The sequence below is a fragment of the Vulpes vulpes genome, chromosome 13 (assembly GCF_048418805.1).
Source record: "Vulpes vulpes isolate BD-2025 chromosome 13, VulVul3, whole genome shotgun sequence".
In the NCBI taxonomy this organism is placed as follows: Eukaryota; Metazoa; Chordata; class Mammalia; order Carnivora; family Canidae; genus Vulpes; species Vulpes vulpes.
In genome coordinates, this window is record NC_132792.1 from 85,410,778 (window position 1) to 85,423,099 (window position 12,322).

The following is a 12,322-nucleotide window of genomic DNA, read 5'->3' on the forward strand; positions in this document are numbered from 1 at the left end:
AATGACACCGGACAAGTATGAAGCATGTGTTCTGAAAGTGGAAAATGGATTTAGTGTTACTTCCTTCACCAACTGTATTATGTTATCACAGTCAAGGTTACACGGCTCACCAAGTAGTCAAATATCAAGAGCATACCTTATGAAGAATGTTCACCTGTATTTCTTGTTTATCTATGGAATGTAGAGCTAAAAATTAAATGAATGATAAACAAAATCTATACACATATACACGCCTCAGTCAATTTCCTCTTTTCCAGAGAATGCCTGGTAACTGCTTCATCTAATTTTTGGGATCAGGCACTAAGATTTATAAAATCTTCTTTTAAAATGCTGAATATTTGGGGGAAAAGGCTGGATTTATTTTTAAAAGCCACAACTGCATAACTGAAGCATCATTCACTGGCAGCAAATCCTCTTCTAAAAACAGCAGTGAGATCATTGTACAAAGCCTGTGGGATCCACTGCACAGATTTCAGGAACAGATGAGCGCCTGGAACCCATGTGTCTTGAATCCATTATGCTCAAATATGTTAACCTTGAGGACTCAAGTTCTGAGGCTATCGGCTCAGCAGAACTGCTATAGTCCTGACACAGAATACTGATGTGAATCAGAAATGGGGTTCAGCACAGGCCCACAGTTACTCTTCAAAATACAGTTTTAAAATGGGGTGATTGCTCCTCCTGAAGAGTCATTAACTCTTCAAAAGTTGATTATCATTGGATGTCCTACTACTTCTTCCTTTACTAAGAGTTGCTCATTCCCAAAAGTAAGACCTTATAAGACTTGCTTAAATTATATCCAAGGTGTGATTTCCAAAAACAAGCTATGATAAGACCAAAGAGCCTCCAGATAACAGGCAAAGTGGACCCCAGAAGGGCATGACAGGGATTATGATGGCCTTACTGTGGTACAGGAGGGACAGACTGACTGCTCACAGAGGGAAGGCCAAGAGGGAACCTTCTTGATAACATGGTGCCTGGAGTTACTGAGACACCAGTTAGCTGAGGCTGGATCTGATAGATCTGTGACCAGTTGGCAAGAACACATGCTACGTTTGCTCCTGTAATTTCCACCTAACAACTTATCTGTCCAGTAGAACCTAGGTACACTGGGGATTTAATACAGAAGATTCTTCTCAAATGATGCATCTCTAGGCCAAACAGGAAGTGGCCACCTTTCTTTTGATAGAATTTGGGGAATTTTGAAATGAGCCACATCAAATGTCAATATGGTGACTCAGTTAGGTGAGTAACTAAAACTAGGAAGAACTTCCACCCCATTCTATCTGCAGTGTGTCTTCTTCTCAACAGTATCTGAGCCAAAGGCTCCTGGCTTTTTATTTTTTATTATTTTTTAAGTTCATTCACCTTCTCTTGCTCCCCTGCAGCATGCAGAAACTAACTGTGGCCATTGCACCTGCCTAACACAGGTATTATGTCTGGTGATGATAGAGCACATTTTTCAAAAAGCTCCCACATAAATGCAGGCAGTATAAGTATTTGTGATAGAGTAAAAAGGTTACTTTTCCTGAACTCAGTTTCTTATTGATTAATATGTTTCCTTGAGGCCTCATAAATGTATAAGTGTGACAGGCTGAACTAAGTGCAAAAATACATATATGCTATGTAAAAATCTAGCCAGAGAAGAATTTCAAAACTTCATCAGTTTCATGTGAAAATTTAATTTGTGCATCACTCAGGTGTGACCAATGCAAATGGTCCCAAGTGTGATGCCATGCAGAGAATGATTCTCTGGAAGATAAAAAAAAAAACAACTCTCCCTCTCCTCCTGAGTTCATCTGGGTGTTTGAATGTTTGTTTAGCTGAAGAGGATGAGCAACCAGCTCCCTCCCCTGACTATGGTCCTACCTAATCACAGCTCAGCAATATCCACAGCAGGTGCAAACAGCCTGATTTCCAACTTAATTCAGCAATTTCTTTACTAAAGGACAGGAATTCCATTCAAGTTGGAGCAGTCACTGTGACCACATCTCTAGGGGGCAAACTTAAAATGTAGTTTGCTTTTTTGGCAGGAATCACCTTACTAGACCTGAAATAATCTCATCTTTCCAGTTTTGTCTTTAAATTCCTTGGAATGTTACCCTGCCCCCCAGCCCTGACCACAGACATACTGTACAGATAGACACATACAAGGAAGTTATTACCTCCAAACTCTGCAACAAAAGGATCTGTGTAATGGAAGGGTAGAGTCTGGGTCTCCAATGCTAGAAATTCTATGACATTTTTTCCTCTTCTCTGGAAGCCTGTGAAACATCCTGATGGGGTTAGGACCTCTCAATAGCCTGATTTTTTTTTTTCCCTCTAAGTGCTCTTATTTCCAGGTCAGTTTAGTTGTCTGTACTGCCTTCCCTGTTGGTGGGTGCCTGGGTGGTTCCTTACCTGTTCTATTCTCCACAAGAGCTCCTTCTTCTGCTGCTCCCATTCCTGCCGGTCTCTGTCTAGACGGCTAAGAAGTTCCACCTTCTCCCGGCTCCAGTTCTTCTCACTGTGATGGATCTGCCAGCGCAGGTCCATGACCAGGCCATGACTGTCAGTAAGGAGCTTCTGATGCATCTCTCTTTCCTTCTTGAATGCCCCTTTGCTGTCGGTGGAAGAGCCTGCTTCTCCCAAATTCTTCTCAGTCTTCTCTTCCAGCTGGCAAGGAAAAAAGGCATAGACCTTAGTTCCTGGCAAATCTTATATTAACAGGTGGAGAAAATCTTAGCATGTCTGCATATCATTCCTGGAAATGTGTTTAAGCCAAGATTTGACCAATCTCATGGAAGAAAACAATTCTCATTTTTGAAGTCCTAATTACAAACATCTGATATAGAGAGTCACACAAAACATAAAGCAGGGAGTTCACTTAGCTTCCTGTGTCTGCTTCTCAGCTCCACTTTCTATCTCGGTTACCACCATATCTTGCTTATCCTTCTATAAAGCTCCTTGAGGGCAGGTGCATATCTGTCCTAAATCCTCAGAGAAACTAGGGATGGAGCAGTGGGGGTATCTACCGGTCTGCAATAAATATCCATTTACCATCCATGAGATTAAATACCAAAGCAAACAAATTAGCAAAAAAAAATTCCATCTAGACCTATCCTATGCAAACTGCTGAAAACTGAACAGGACACCCTGGAGGCAGACAGAAAACCACAGGACACACAGAAGCATACAGACATGAGTGAAAGCACACCTCTCCTCTGACACATGTAAGTCAGAGGATGATGGAGTGGCATCCTTCTGGGGCCGAAGGGGGAAACTTGTCAACCTGGATAGACTGCTATGCTCAGCAATAATATCTTTTGAAAATAAAGGGGAAAAAAAGGCTTTTTCAACATATTAAAGTTAAAAAAAAATCATGGCCAGCAGACCAGTGTTTTAAGAAATGATGGACGTTTTCAGGCAGAAGGATCAGGACACTAAGATACTGATGTACACAAAATATGAACACTGGGAATGATATAAGAAATACAAATAAAAGCTCATTTCCCCTCTATTTTTAATTGCTTTCAAATATTATTGAGTGATGGATGCAAAAACAGTTGTAATGTATTGTGTGTTTGTGGAACGTTACACGAAGCAAGTTGTGGCAACAGCAGCAGAGGATGGGAAGAGGGAGTTAGGAGCACACTGTTGCTGTGTAACATGATAGATTTTAGTGAAAGATTGATGAATGTAAAGATGTTTCTTTTTCCTATTCTAGTTCAGCAGACCCCTGGATCTTTACCTATGAACCATGCTACTCCATTCAATTTGTTTTGGTATAATATAATTTATTTTTATTTTTATTTTTTTATAATAAATTTATTTTTTATTGGTGTTCAATTTACCAACATACAGAATAACACCCAGTGCTCATCCCGTCAAGTGCCCCCCTCAGTGCCCGTCACCCATTCACCCCCACCCCCCGCCCTCCTCCCCTTCCATTACCCCTAGTTCGTTTCCCAGAGTTAGGAGTCTTTATGTTCTGTCTCCCTTTCTGATATTTCCCACACATTGCTTCTCCCTTCCCTTATATTCCCTTTCACTATTATTTATATTCCCCAAATGAATGAGAACATACAATGTCTGTCCTCCGATTGACTTACTTCACTCAGCATAATACCCTCCAGTTCCATCCACGTTGAAGCAAATGGTGGGTATTTGTCATTTCTAATGGCTGAGTAATATTCCATTGTATACATAGACCACATCTTCTTTATCCATTCATCTTTCTATGGACACCGAGGCTCCTTCCACAGTTTGGCTATTGTGGCCATTGCTGCTAGAAACATCGGGGTGCAGGTGTCCCGGCGTTTCATTGCATCTGAATCTTTGGGGTAAATCCCCAACAGTGCAATTGCTGGGTCGTAGGGCAGGTCTATTTTTAACTCTTTGAGGAACCTCCACACAGTTTTCCAGAGTGGCTGCACCAGTTCACATTCCCATCAACAGTGTAAGAGGGTTCCCTTTTCTCCGCATCCTCTCCAACATTTGTGGTTTCCTGCCTTGTTAATGTTCCCCATTCTCACTGGTGTGAGGTGGCATCTCATTGTGGTTTTGATTTGTATTTCCCTGATGGCAAGTGATGCAGAGCATTTTCTTATGTGCATGTTGGCCATGTCTATGTCTTCCTCTGTGAGATTTCTCTTCATGTCTTTTGCCCATTTCATGATTGGATTGTTTGTTTCTTTGGTGTTGAGTTTAAGAAGTTCTTTATAGATCTTGGAAACTAGCCCTTTATCTGATACGTCATTTGCAAATATCTTCTCCCATTCTGTAGGTTGTCTTTGAGTTTTGTTGACGGTATCTTTTGCTTTGCAAAAGCTTCTTATCTTGATGAAGTCTCAATAGTTCATTTTTGCTTTTGTTTCTCTTGCCTTCATGGATGAATCTTGCAAGAAGTTACTGTGGCCAAGTTCAAAAAGGGTGTTGCCTGTGTTCTCCTCTAGGATTTTGATGGAATCTTGTCTCACATTTAGATCTCTCATCCATTTTGAGTTTATCTTTGTGTCTGGTGCAAGAGAGTGGCCTAGTTTCATTCTTCTGCATGTGGATGTCCAATTTTCCCAGCACCATTTATTGAAGAGACTGTCTTCTTCCAATGGATAGTCTTTCCTCCTTTATCAAATATTAGTTGACCATAAAGTTCAGAGTCCACTTCTGGGTTCTCTATTCTGTTCCATTGATCTATGTATGTGTCTGTTTTTGTGCCAGTACCACACTGTCTTGATGACCACAGCTTTGTAGTACAACCTGAAATCTGGCATTGTGATGCCCCCAGATATGGTTTTCTTTTTTAAAATTCCCCTGGCTATTCGGGGTCTTTTCTGATTCCACACAAATCTTAAAATAATTTGTTCTAACTCTCTGAAGAAAGTCCATGGTATTTTGATAGCGATTGCATTAAACGTGTAAATTGCCCTGACATTTTCATTGACATTTTCACAATATTAATTCTGCCAATCCATGAGCATGGAAGATTTTTCCATCTCCTTGTGTCTTCCTCAATTTCTTTCAGAAGTGTTGTATAGTTTTTAGGGTATAGATCCTTTACCTCTTTGGTTAGGTTTATTCCTAGGTATCTTATGCTTTTGGGTGCAACTGTAAATGGGATTGACTCCTTAATTTCTCTTTCTTCAGTCTCATTGTTAGTGTATAGAAATGCCACTGATTTCTGGGCATTGATTTTGTATCCTGCCACGCTACCAAATTGCTGTATGAGTTCTAGCAATCTTGGGGTGGAGACTTTTGGGTTTTCTATGTACAGTATCATGTCATCGGTGAAGAGGGAGAGTTTGACTTCTTCTTTGCCAATTTGAATGCCTTTAATGTCTTTTTGTTGTCTGATTGCTGAGGCTAGGACTTCCAGTACTATGTTGAATAGCAGTGGTGAGAGTGGACATCCCTGTCTTGTTCCTGACTCCATTCAATTCTAATGGTTTCTAATCCATTCTCTTCTTTGAAGCCAGAATAATCTTTTAAAAATGTCAATCAGGATTCTTTACTTCCATGATAAAATCAGGATTAATGTTTCAATCTTTCACGCATTCTTCTTTTCCTACATACCTGACCCGGTGCAGCTCCTCAGATATGGTTAGTCCTTTGCTCATTATGCTTTTGTTATCTGAAACGTCCTTTCTCTCCTTTTCCACATACCCACTCCTATTCATCTTCTGAGACTCATTCTAAGCAGGACTTTCACAAGCAACCCCTCTCTGAGCTCTCAGACTGAGGTGTCTGGCCCACACACCCCTATTTCCTGACAGCACAGTGTGCAGGTCTGGCAGGGCACTCATTACACTATTATAAATTACAGCCCTCGTCTGGGTCTCCCATTGCACTGAGAGTCCCTCAAAAAATAATCTTCTTGTTGTTGGATCCTTGGCATCTAGAACAAGGCCTGACTTGAGAGTTAATTAAAGGAATCACAGATTTGGCCATGGAAACAACATGGCCTCCACAGAGATAAAATACTTAACTTCTGGTAGAATTCACCTCTTTTGCTTTTAAGTAGAAGAGAGTAAAGATGGGAGTATTATAAATGAACTAGCTTCAGCTCACCTTCATTGCTCCCTGGGCTGCAAATGTTTCAAGAAACTTTTGAATGATTTGGGCGGAAGATGAATCTTTACCTATTACCACCTGGTTTCTAGGTTTGAAGTCCTAATTTTATTTCTTGGTGCCTAGTGATTCTCCCTGAGGCTTGATGAGTAGCACATGTGTGGGTGGATACAGGTTTCTCTAAAACAAAGATGAAATATTTTGAAATTGGCTCATATCAAAGATTAGGCCTCCTTTCTTTAGCTACCCTTAACATTTTTGAAAATATTTAGCTTTCTCCCCCATAAACATATTTTAAAATAGATTTTAAGGCAGCTCACCGGAGAGCATCCTTACTCATTTTTCCTCCACTGCTGACTCTTCAGGCTGTGCACTAAGATAAACAGAGCATCTAGTAAGAATCTTCTACCAGGCAAGTAGGCAGGATTCATAACTGGGTCAGCAGCTCTACCAGCCTGGCCTGATGCTTTGGTTTTGCTACGCTTTGCTGCTTCCTCTGCAGAGAAGACAATGTCTCCACTCTACCTGGGACTATAAGTCTGAATCCACTGCTCCCCCTGCCCAGCTGGCAATGCAGTTGAACCTATGAGTACCAAGGGAGCTGTTTTCTTTTGGCATGACAGACACTTTCAGCTTTTATCAAGGCCATTTAGAAGACGTCTCCTTTCTGGGCAATTTCTTTTCTCCTTTCTTTTCTAGCCAATTCATATAAAATTTTAATTACTTTAGGATTTGCCTCAAAATAAGGCTTAGAAAGTCGATGATCAAGGATGTACAGACTTTTCCTCCCATCATGATCAAGGGGCTGAAAGAAACCTGGAGAAACAATCTGAGGGGAGGAGGTGATACTGATTTTAGGGGTTTCCAGGGAGACTCAGGGCAGGAGGTGATCCTGCTTTTAAGGGTTTCCAGGGAGAAAACACTTAGAAAAGAATGTTTCTGGCTACATCTGACCTTACAACCATGGCCATGGCCTAAAATTTCTGAGGAGGCTCTGGTCTGTTGGGAGGGTGGAGGCAGTACTCCGTTCTTTCCACTCGAGCACTAAAGTCTCCATGATTTGAGATCAGCCACTTCCTCTGGGCCTCCATTTCCTCCTGGGGAAATAAAGACTCGGAAACTGATCAGACTTCTCGGGCATGTAGTGGAAGGCCTACAAACTCTTTTCAGTGTTTGGAGAAATCTAAAGGAATCTAAATGTCTTCCTTTTCCAAAGATAACTGAAGTCACAATCTGCATTTTCTTTGCACCTATCTGAACTAAGTCCGTGTGTTCTGATCACCACTTCACCCTGACTGTCCTTTGAGGGGGCTAAATACAGACTTGTTCAATGCAGAATGGGAAAATGCTACTGTCAAAAGGTGCTCAGTGGAGACTGTGTTTCACACTTGGGACAGTGAATAGGAGAGAAGGAGGTGCCTTGGAAAGGCTGGGAAGTTGTTTGAGTGTGTTCTAAGTAGGCTCCAGCACAGGACTTGAACTCATGACCCTGAGATCAAGACCTGAGCTAAGATCAAGAGTCAGACACTTAACCGGCTGAGCCCCCCAGGCACCCCAAGGCTGGGAATTTTAAGGAGACAAAGCAGGCAGCTGTTCCCCGCTTTCCCCCTGGAGGATCTGAGGAACTGTAAAGATCGCCATGGATCTGAAGAACTGTGCCTTCTCCCCACCTGGCCCTGATGGCAGAGGAGGAGCTGGGGAGACCCAGGGCAGACCCCGCAGGCAGGCACCTGTTCCAGGCGGCACGTAAGTGCGGCCCACTCCACGTCCCAGGCGGCCTTGTCGCTGGCGTACTGCTGCTGCAGCCGCCGCCGCGCGTGCTCGTCCTCCCGCAGCTCGGCGCGCAGGTCCTCCAGCAGGCTCTTGAGCGCACCAAACAGCTGCTGGTTTTCCACCACCTGCGGGAGGAAACACAGGGTTGGCTGTGCCACTCATGCAAGGGTATTCTTTAGGGCGTCAAGGTGGTGCTGGGTTGTGCGCAAGGTGCCATCATAATGGGTGCAAAACAAGTGGAAGTCTGCAGTTAGTGGGACGTAGCGGGGGGGGGGGGGTTCCTATGTTGCCAGCGCTTGGACTCCAGAGCTGAGACCCCTCAGGGCCTGGTGGGATAGGAGGAGGGGGTCCGGCACTTGGGCCGGAAGCAGGAAGGAGGTAGCTGCAGGAGGGCACGGGGAACCCAGAAACCAGGGCTACCAGAATGCTCCACATGACTTCATACGTCCAAAGCTACGCTTGGGGATGCACATCTGGCAAGACATAAACACCTATCGATGCTGTCATTTTGATACCAGCCATTGAACCAGAAGGTAATAAACACTCTGTGTCTCTTATAAACATTGGATGGTCATACTCTGACTTGGATGGGTAAGTATGGACACAGGGCAAAGGGCACTGTGAGCTTTAATCAAAGCCAAATGTAAGTGCTTGAGTTGTTCATGAGGGCTTCCTCATGGTCCTGAGATGGAGTCACCATGCCCCTCCTTTCTGCTGTACCAACAGCACAAATAACCACACACCTGCTTGATTCCCTGTGCCGCCTGGGGCCACTCCATCACTACTGTGAGTGCATGGCGGACAGATGCAAACTAACCCGCTCCTGTATTTCCAGTGTCTCACACAATGCTCAGCTCATGTGAAGTATGCAAACAGGTCAGATAAATGAAAAAGGGATTTCTATCACTGATCTGCTTATACCTAATGTAAAAGATTTTATATTTTCTAAAATTCATCCTGCCCTTTGAAAGCCCATTTCAAAACCATGATTACTATCTTAGTACGTCTCAGCATGGGCATGCTTTCAGAAAGGTTCATCCAAGTGAATTAAATACTGAACCAGTTATGGTACCTCGATGATAAAAGCCCCACGAGCTCATCTCTTCCAATCTGATGGAAAACACTGAAAGTGCATCATGAGCTCCCAGCTGCCCTGATTGCAGGACAATCTTGGTTGGTGCATTTACAAGGCAGGGAGAATCCAAGCACTCCCAGTCCTGCTGGAATCAGAATGTCTCAACTTTGGGAACACAGAGCCCCTTGCTCTCAGAGAGACTCCCCTCTGCTTGATAAACCTCTCATGCCAAGGGCAGTAGGACAGTGCCTCCAGGTCTCTTCCACTATGTGGAGGGCCTGTCACGCTCCTAAAACCATCTCATGAATCCCCTAAACACAACTGCATGTAGATAAAAGTGGACAGTCACACTTGGGAAGAATTTAAGATTCTTTGGCTAGCCCTATATTTGGATTTAAATAAAGTTGAATTAGAAAAGAGAAACTCCTTAACACAAGCAGATTTATTCCTGAAAATTCCCCAGTTTTCCCTGTAATTTGTCTGGAGTTATAATATTATATGTGGTAGAAAGGCCTATTTGTTAACATTTATTGCTTTTTGGGTGTTCTTCCCCCTAATCACCAATTTTTACTTTACTAGCTCTGAGACTAAAGCCAGTTAGAGTATAATCCAGTTAGCATTTGCAAGATTCAGCAGCTAGAGAACCTTCTAAAACTCCTACACGTTCCTTCCAACCACCCGAATAAAAGTAAGTTACCACTGCACTCAAAGAGGTGCTCAGGATATGTGTACAACTGTAATAATGCAGAACATTTTCTTTCAACTCCACACCAAAAGTATTTAAAAATTATATAAGTGGAGGTGAGTGAGAAGAAGTGTTGCAAAAATCTTTTCAGAAATACACATCTCTTTGAGTACAGAATTTGTTTGAAAAACTATATTTTATAGTTGATTTACTTGGTATTTTCAATTTTAAAACATCACTACTTTTTAAGTCAAAGTATTTTAAGCATAAAGTAACGGGAATATTTTGATCTATTCTGAGTAGTCATGTAATTCTCGCTGAAGAAAAAGCAGAAAACCATGTCATCAGTTCTTGTATGTGATTAATACCTCCCTACAGATCCCACTTTGTGAATGTAGTCAGCCTGAGGGGTTCTTAGCCCTACACCAAATTGCTCAGATAACCTTAGGAGATTTGTGATCCTCTAAAGCAGGAATTCACATAACAGTCTTTTGCAGACTGAAATTTTGGTTCCTCTGGAAGTAAGTACTCTCTGGCATTAGGAAATATCAGATTAAATAAAATTAAGCCATAATGTTTTCATGCACATTTGCATCAGAATCATCAACATAATGTGCCATTATCCCAGTATAATATTAATCATCCTGGAATGAGTTCAAAACTTGCTTTGGGATGAAGGTGGCCAAAGGAAGCAAGGGAGTCCACAGAATCGATATTATTGGTACTTGTTATATAATCACCCAGGAATGGCATGTGACATGGCAAGAAGCCAGACTAGTTCTCTGCCATTGGTATATAACACCAAGGTCTGATGTGCAAATAAAAATGTCTGAAGACTCAGCTGGGCATGATGCTTCTAAACTTTTTTGCATACAGAAAGTCCAGTAATGAAAAGTAATACTAATTGTTTCTAACAGAGGGTGTGTTAGATCAGGTGTGCCAATCACTCAACTACACAACCTTACTTGCATCTCCCATCAATCCTGGGCACATACTATTCCATTTCCTGTGTTACAGAGGAGGAATTAGGGCATGCAGCAACATAGCATAGATAGGGTCTCCTGCTGAGAAGTACAGAGCATGGGCTGCAGCTGGGTCTGTCCCATCAAGGCTGGACAAAACAAGCCAAGATCTCTAAATTCGGGCATTATACTCTACCCAGGTTTTGTTTTATTTATTTATTTTTAATTTTGCCTTAAAAGAAGCCACCTAAACTCTGGAAACAAATTCCTCCCCTCCCTCAATATCAATGGAAATAATATTAGTGAGCCATCCTGAAAGAATGCCTAAAAGTTACTTGCCTTATTTTTTCTCCCTGTGAGGGCCATTGCTGGGTAATATTTTGGGTAAAAAGATGAGCCTAATCAAGTTAAGAATGGAATGAAGATTCTCTGGGCCATTTAGAGGTCTTTGGGTTAAAGTCTTAGACACAGAGCTTTCTGAACCTTCTGTGCCAGGGGCCCAATTATGCAACCTTTTAGTTTATATATCTGTTAAATACAGGCCAATTTCAATTAAGAAGACCAATTTTTCAACCTCTCCAAGATCAGCTGGTTGGTCTTCTTGCAAAGAAGCAGGATAAAATAGCCTCACCATTCCCTTTTCCTCAGGCTAAGAGCATTTCAGCCCTTCCAAGCTCATCTCTCTTGGGTGCTTAAAATAATCCCAAAATTGGGATCAGGAGCTTGACAGTGCTATAAAATGTTAAACTTTATAAAAGGTTCAAGGCTGGGCTTCAGCCAGTAAGACTGCTACTCAAATATACAATAAATCTTATTAATAGAAAGTGAAAAGGAAGTTTCTGGGAAAGGTAACACACCAAGATATTTGTGATGCAATGCCAGCTATTTGATAAAATCATTCTTGCCTAAGATTTATAAGATAATGTGTTTCATAGTTCTGAGAAAGAGCTAAACTACCATCAACCACTTTGCTTGTATATTGTATATTGACCAGCTGCTGTGGGTTGACCCACAGAAAGCCAGAGAGCCTCTAATTCCTATTCATGTAGGCTAGCCAGGAGTTCTAGAACGCTATGGTAGCTGTCCCTGACCCCCAACACAGGCATAGTTTCTATTTCATACTTATAAAGAGGGGGACCTCACATCCTGTTCAATAAAGTAACTCCTCCACCAGGAAGAGTCCCAAGACAAGTCCTTTACTGTAAGATCAGACAGTAACACATCCAGCAATATCTTAATAAATAAGCCATTTACCATTCTTACTGTCAGTGTTGCACTCAG

General features: G+C 42.1%; 1 protein-coding gene across 25 annotated transcripts in view; it reads right to left on the reverse strand.

Annotated features, from left to right (window-relative positions):
• Window positions 1-12,322, reverse strand: part of MTCL1 (microtubule crosslinking factor 1) — a 128,394-nt gene that overhangs the window by 16,861 nt on the left and 99,211 nt on the right. For 15 of the 25 annotated variants that reach the window (XR_011996716.1, XR_011996715.1, XR_011996713.1 and 12 more), the window contains 2 exons: window positions 8,277-8,444; window positions 2,401-2,655 (listed from right to left, as the gene is read on the reverse strand). Coding sequence is in view for 19 of the 25 variants with exons in the window: in XM_072734904.1 (XP_072591005.1) it covers window positions 2,401-2,655; window positions 8,277-8,444 (423 nt within the window). In the remaining 6 variants the exon portion in view is untranslated. Of the gene's footprint in view, window positions 1-2,400; window positions 2,656-8,216; window positions 8,445-12,322 lie in introns of all 25 variants that reach the window. The other 10 variants (XR_011996714.1, XR_011996711.1, XM_072734908.1 and 7 more) reach the window with 1 other exon arrangement.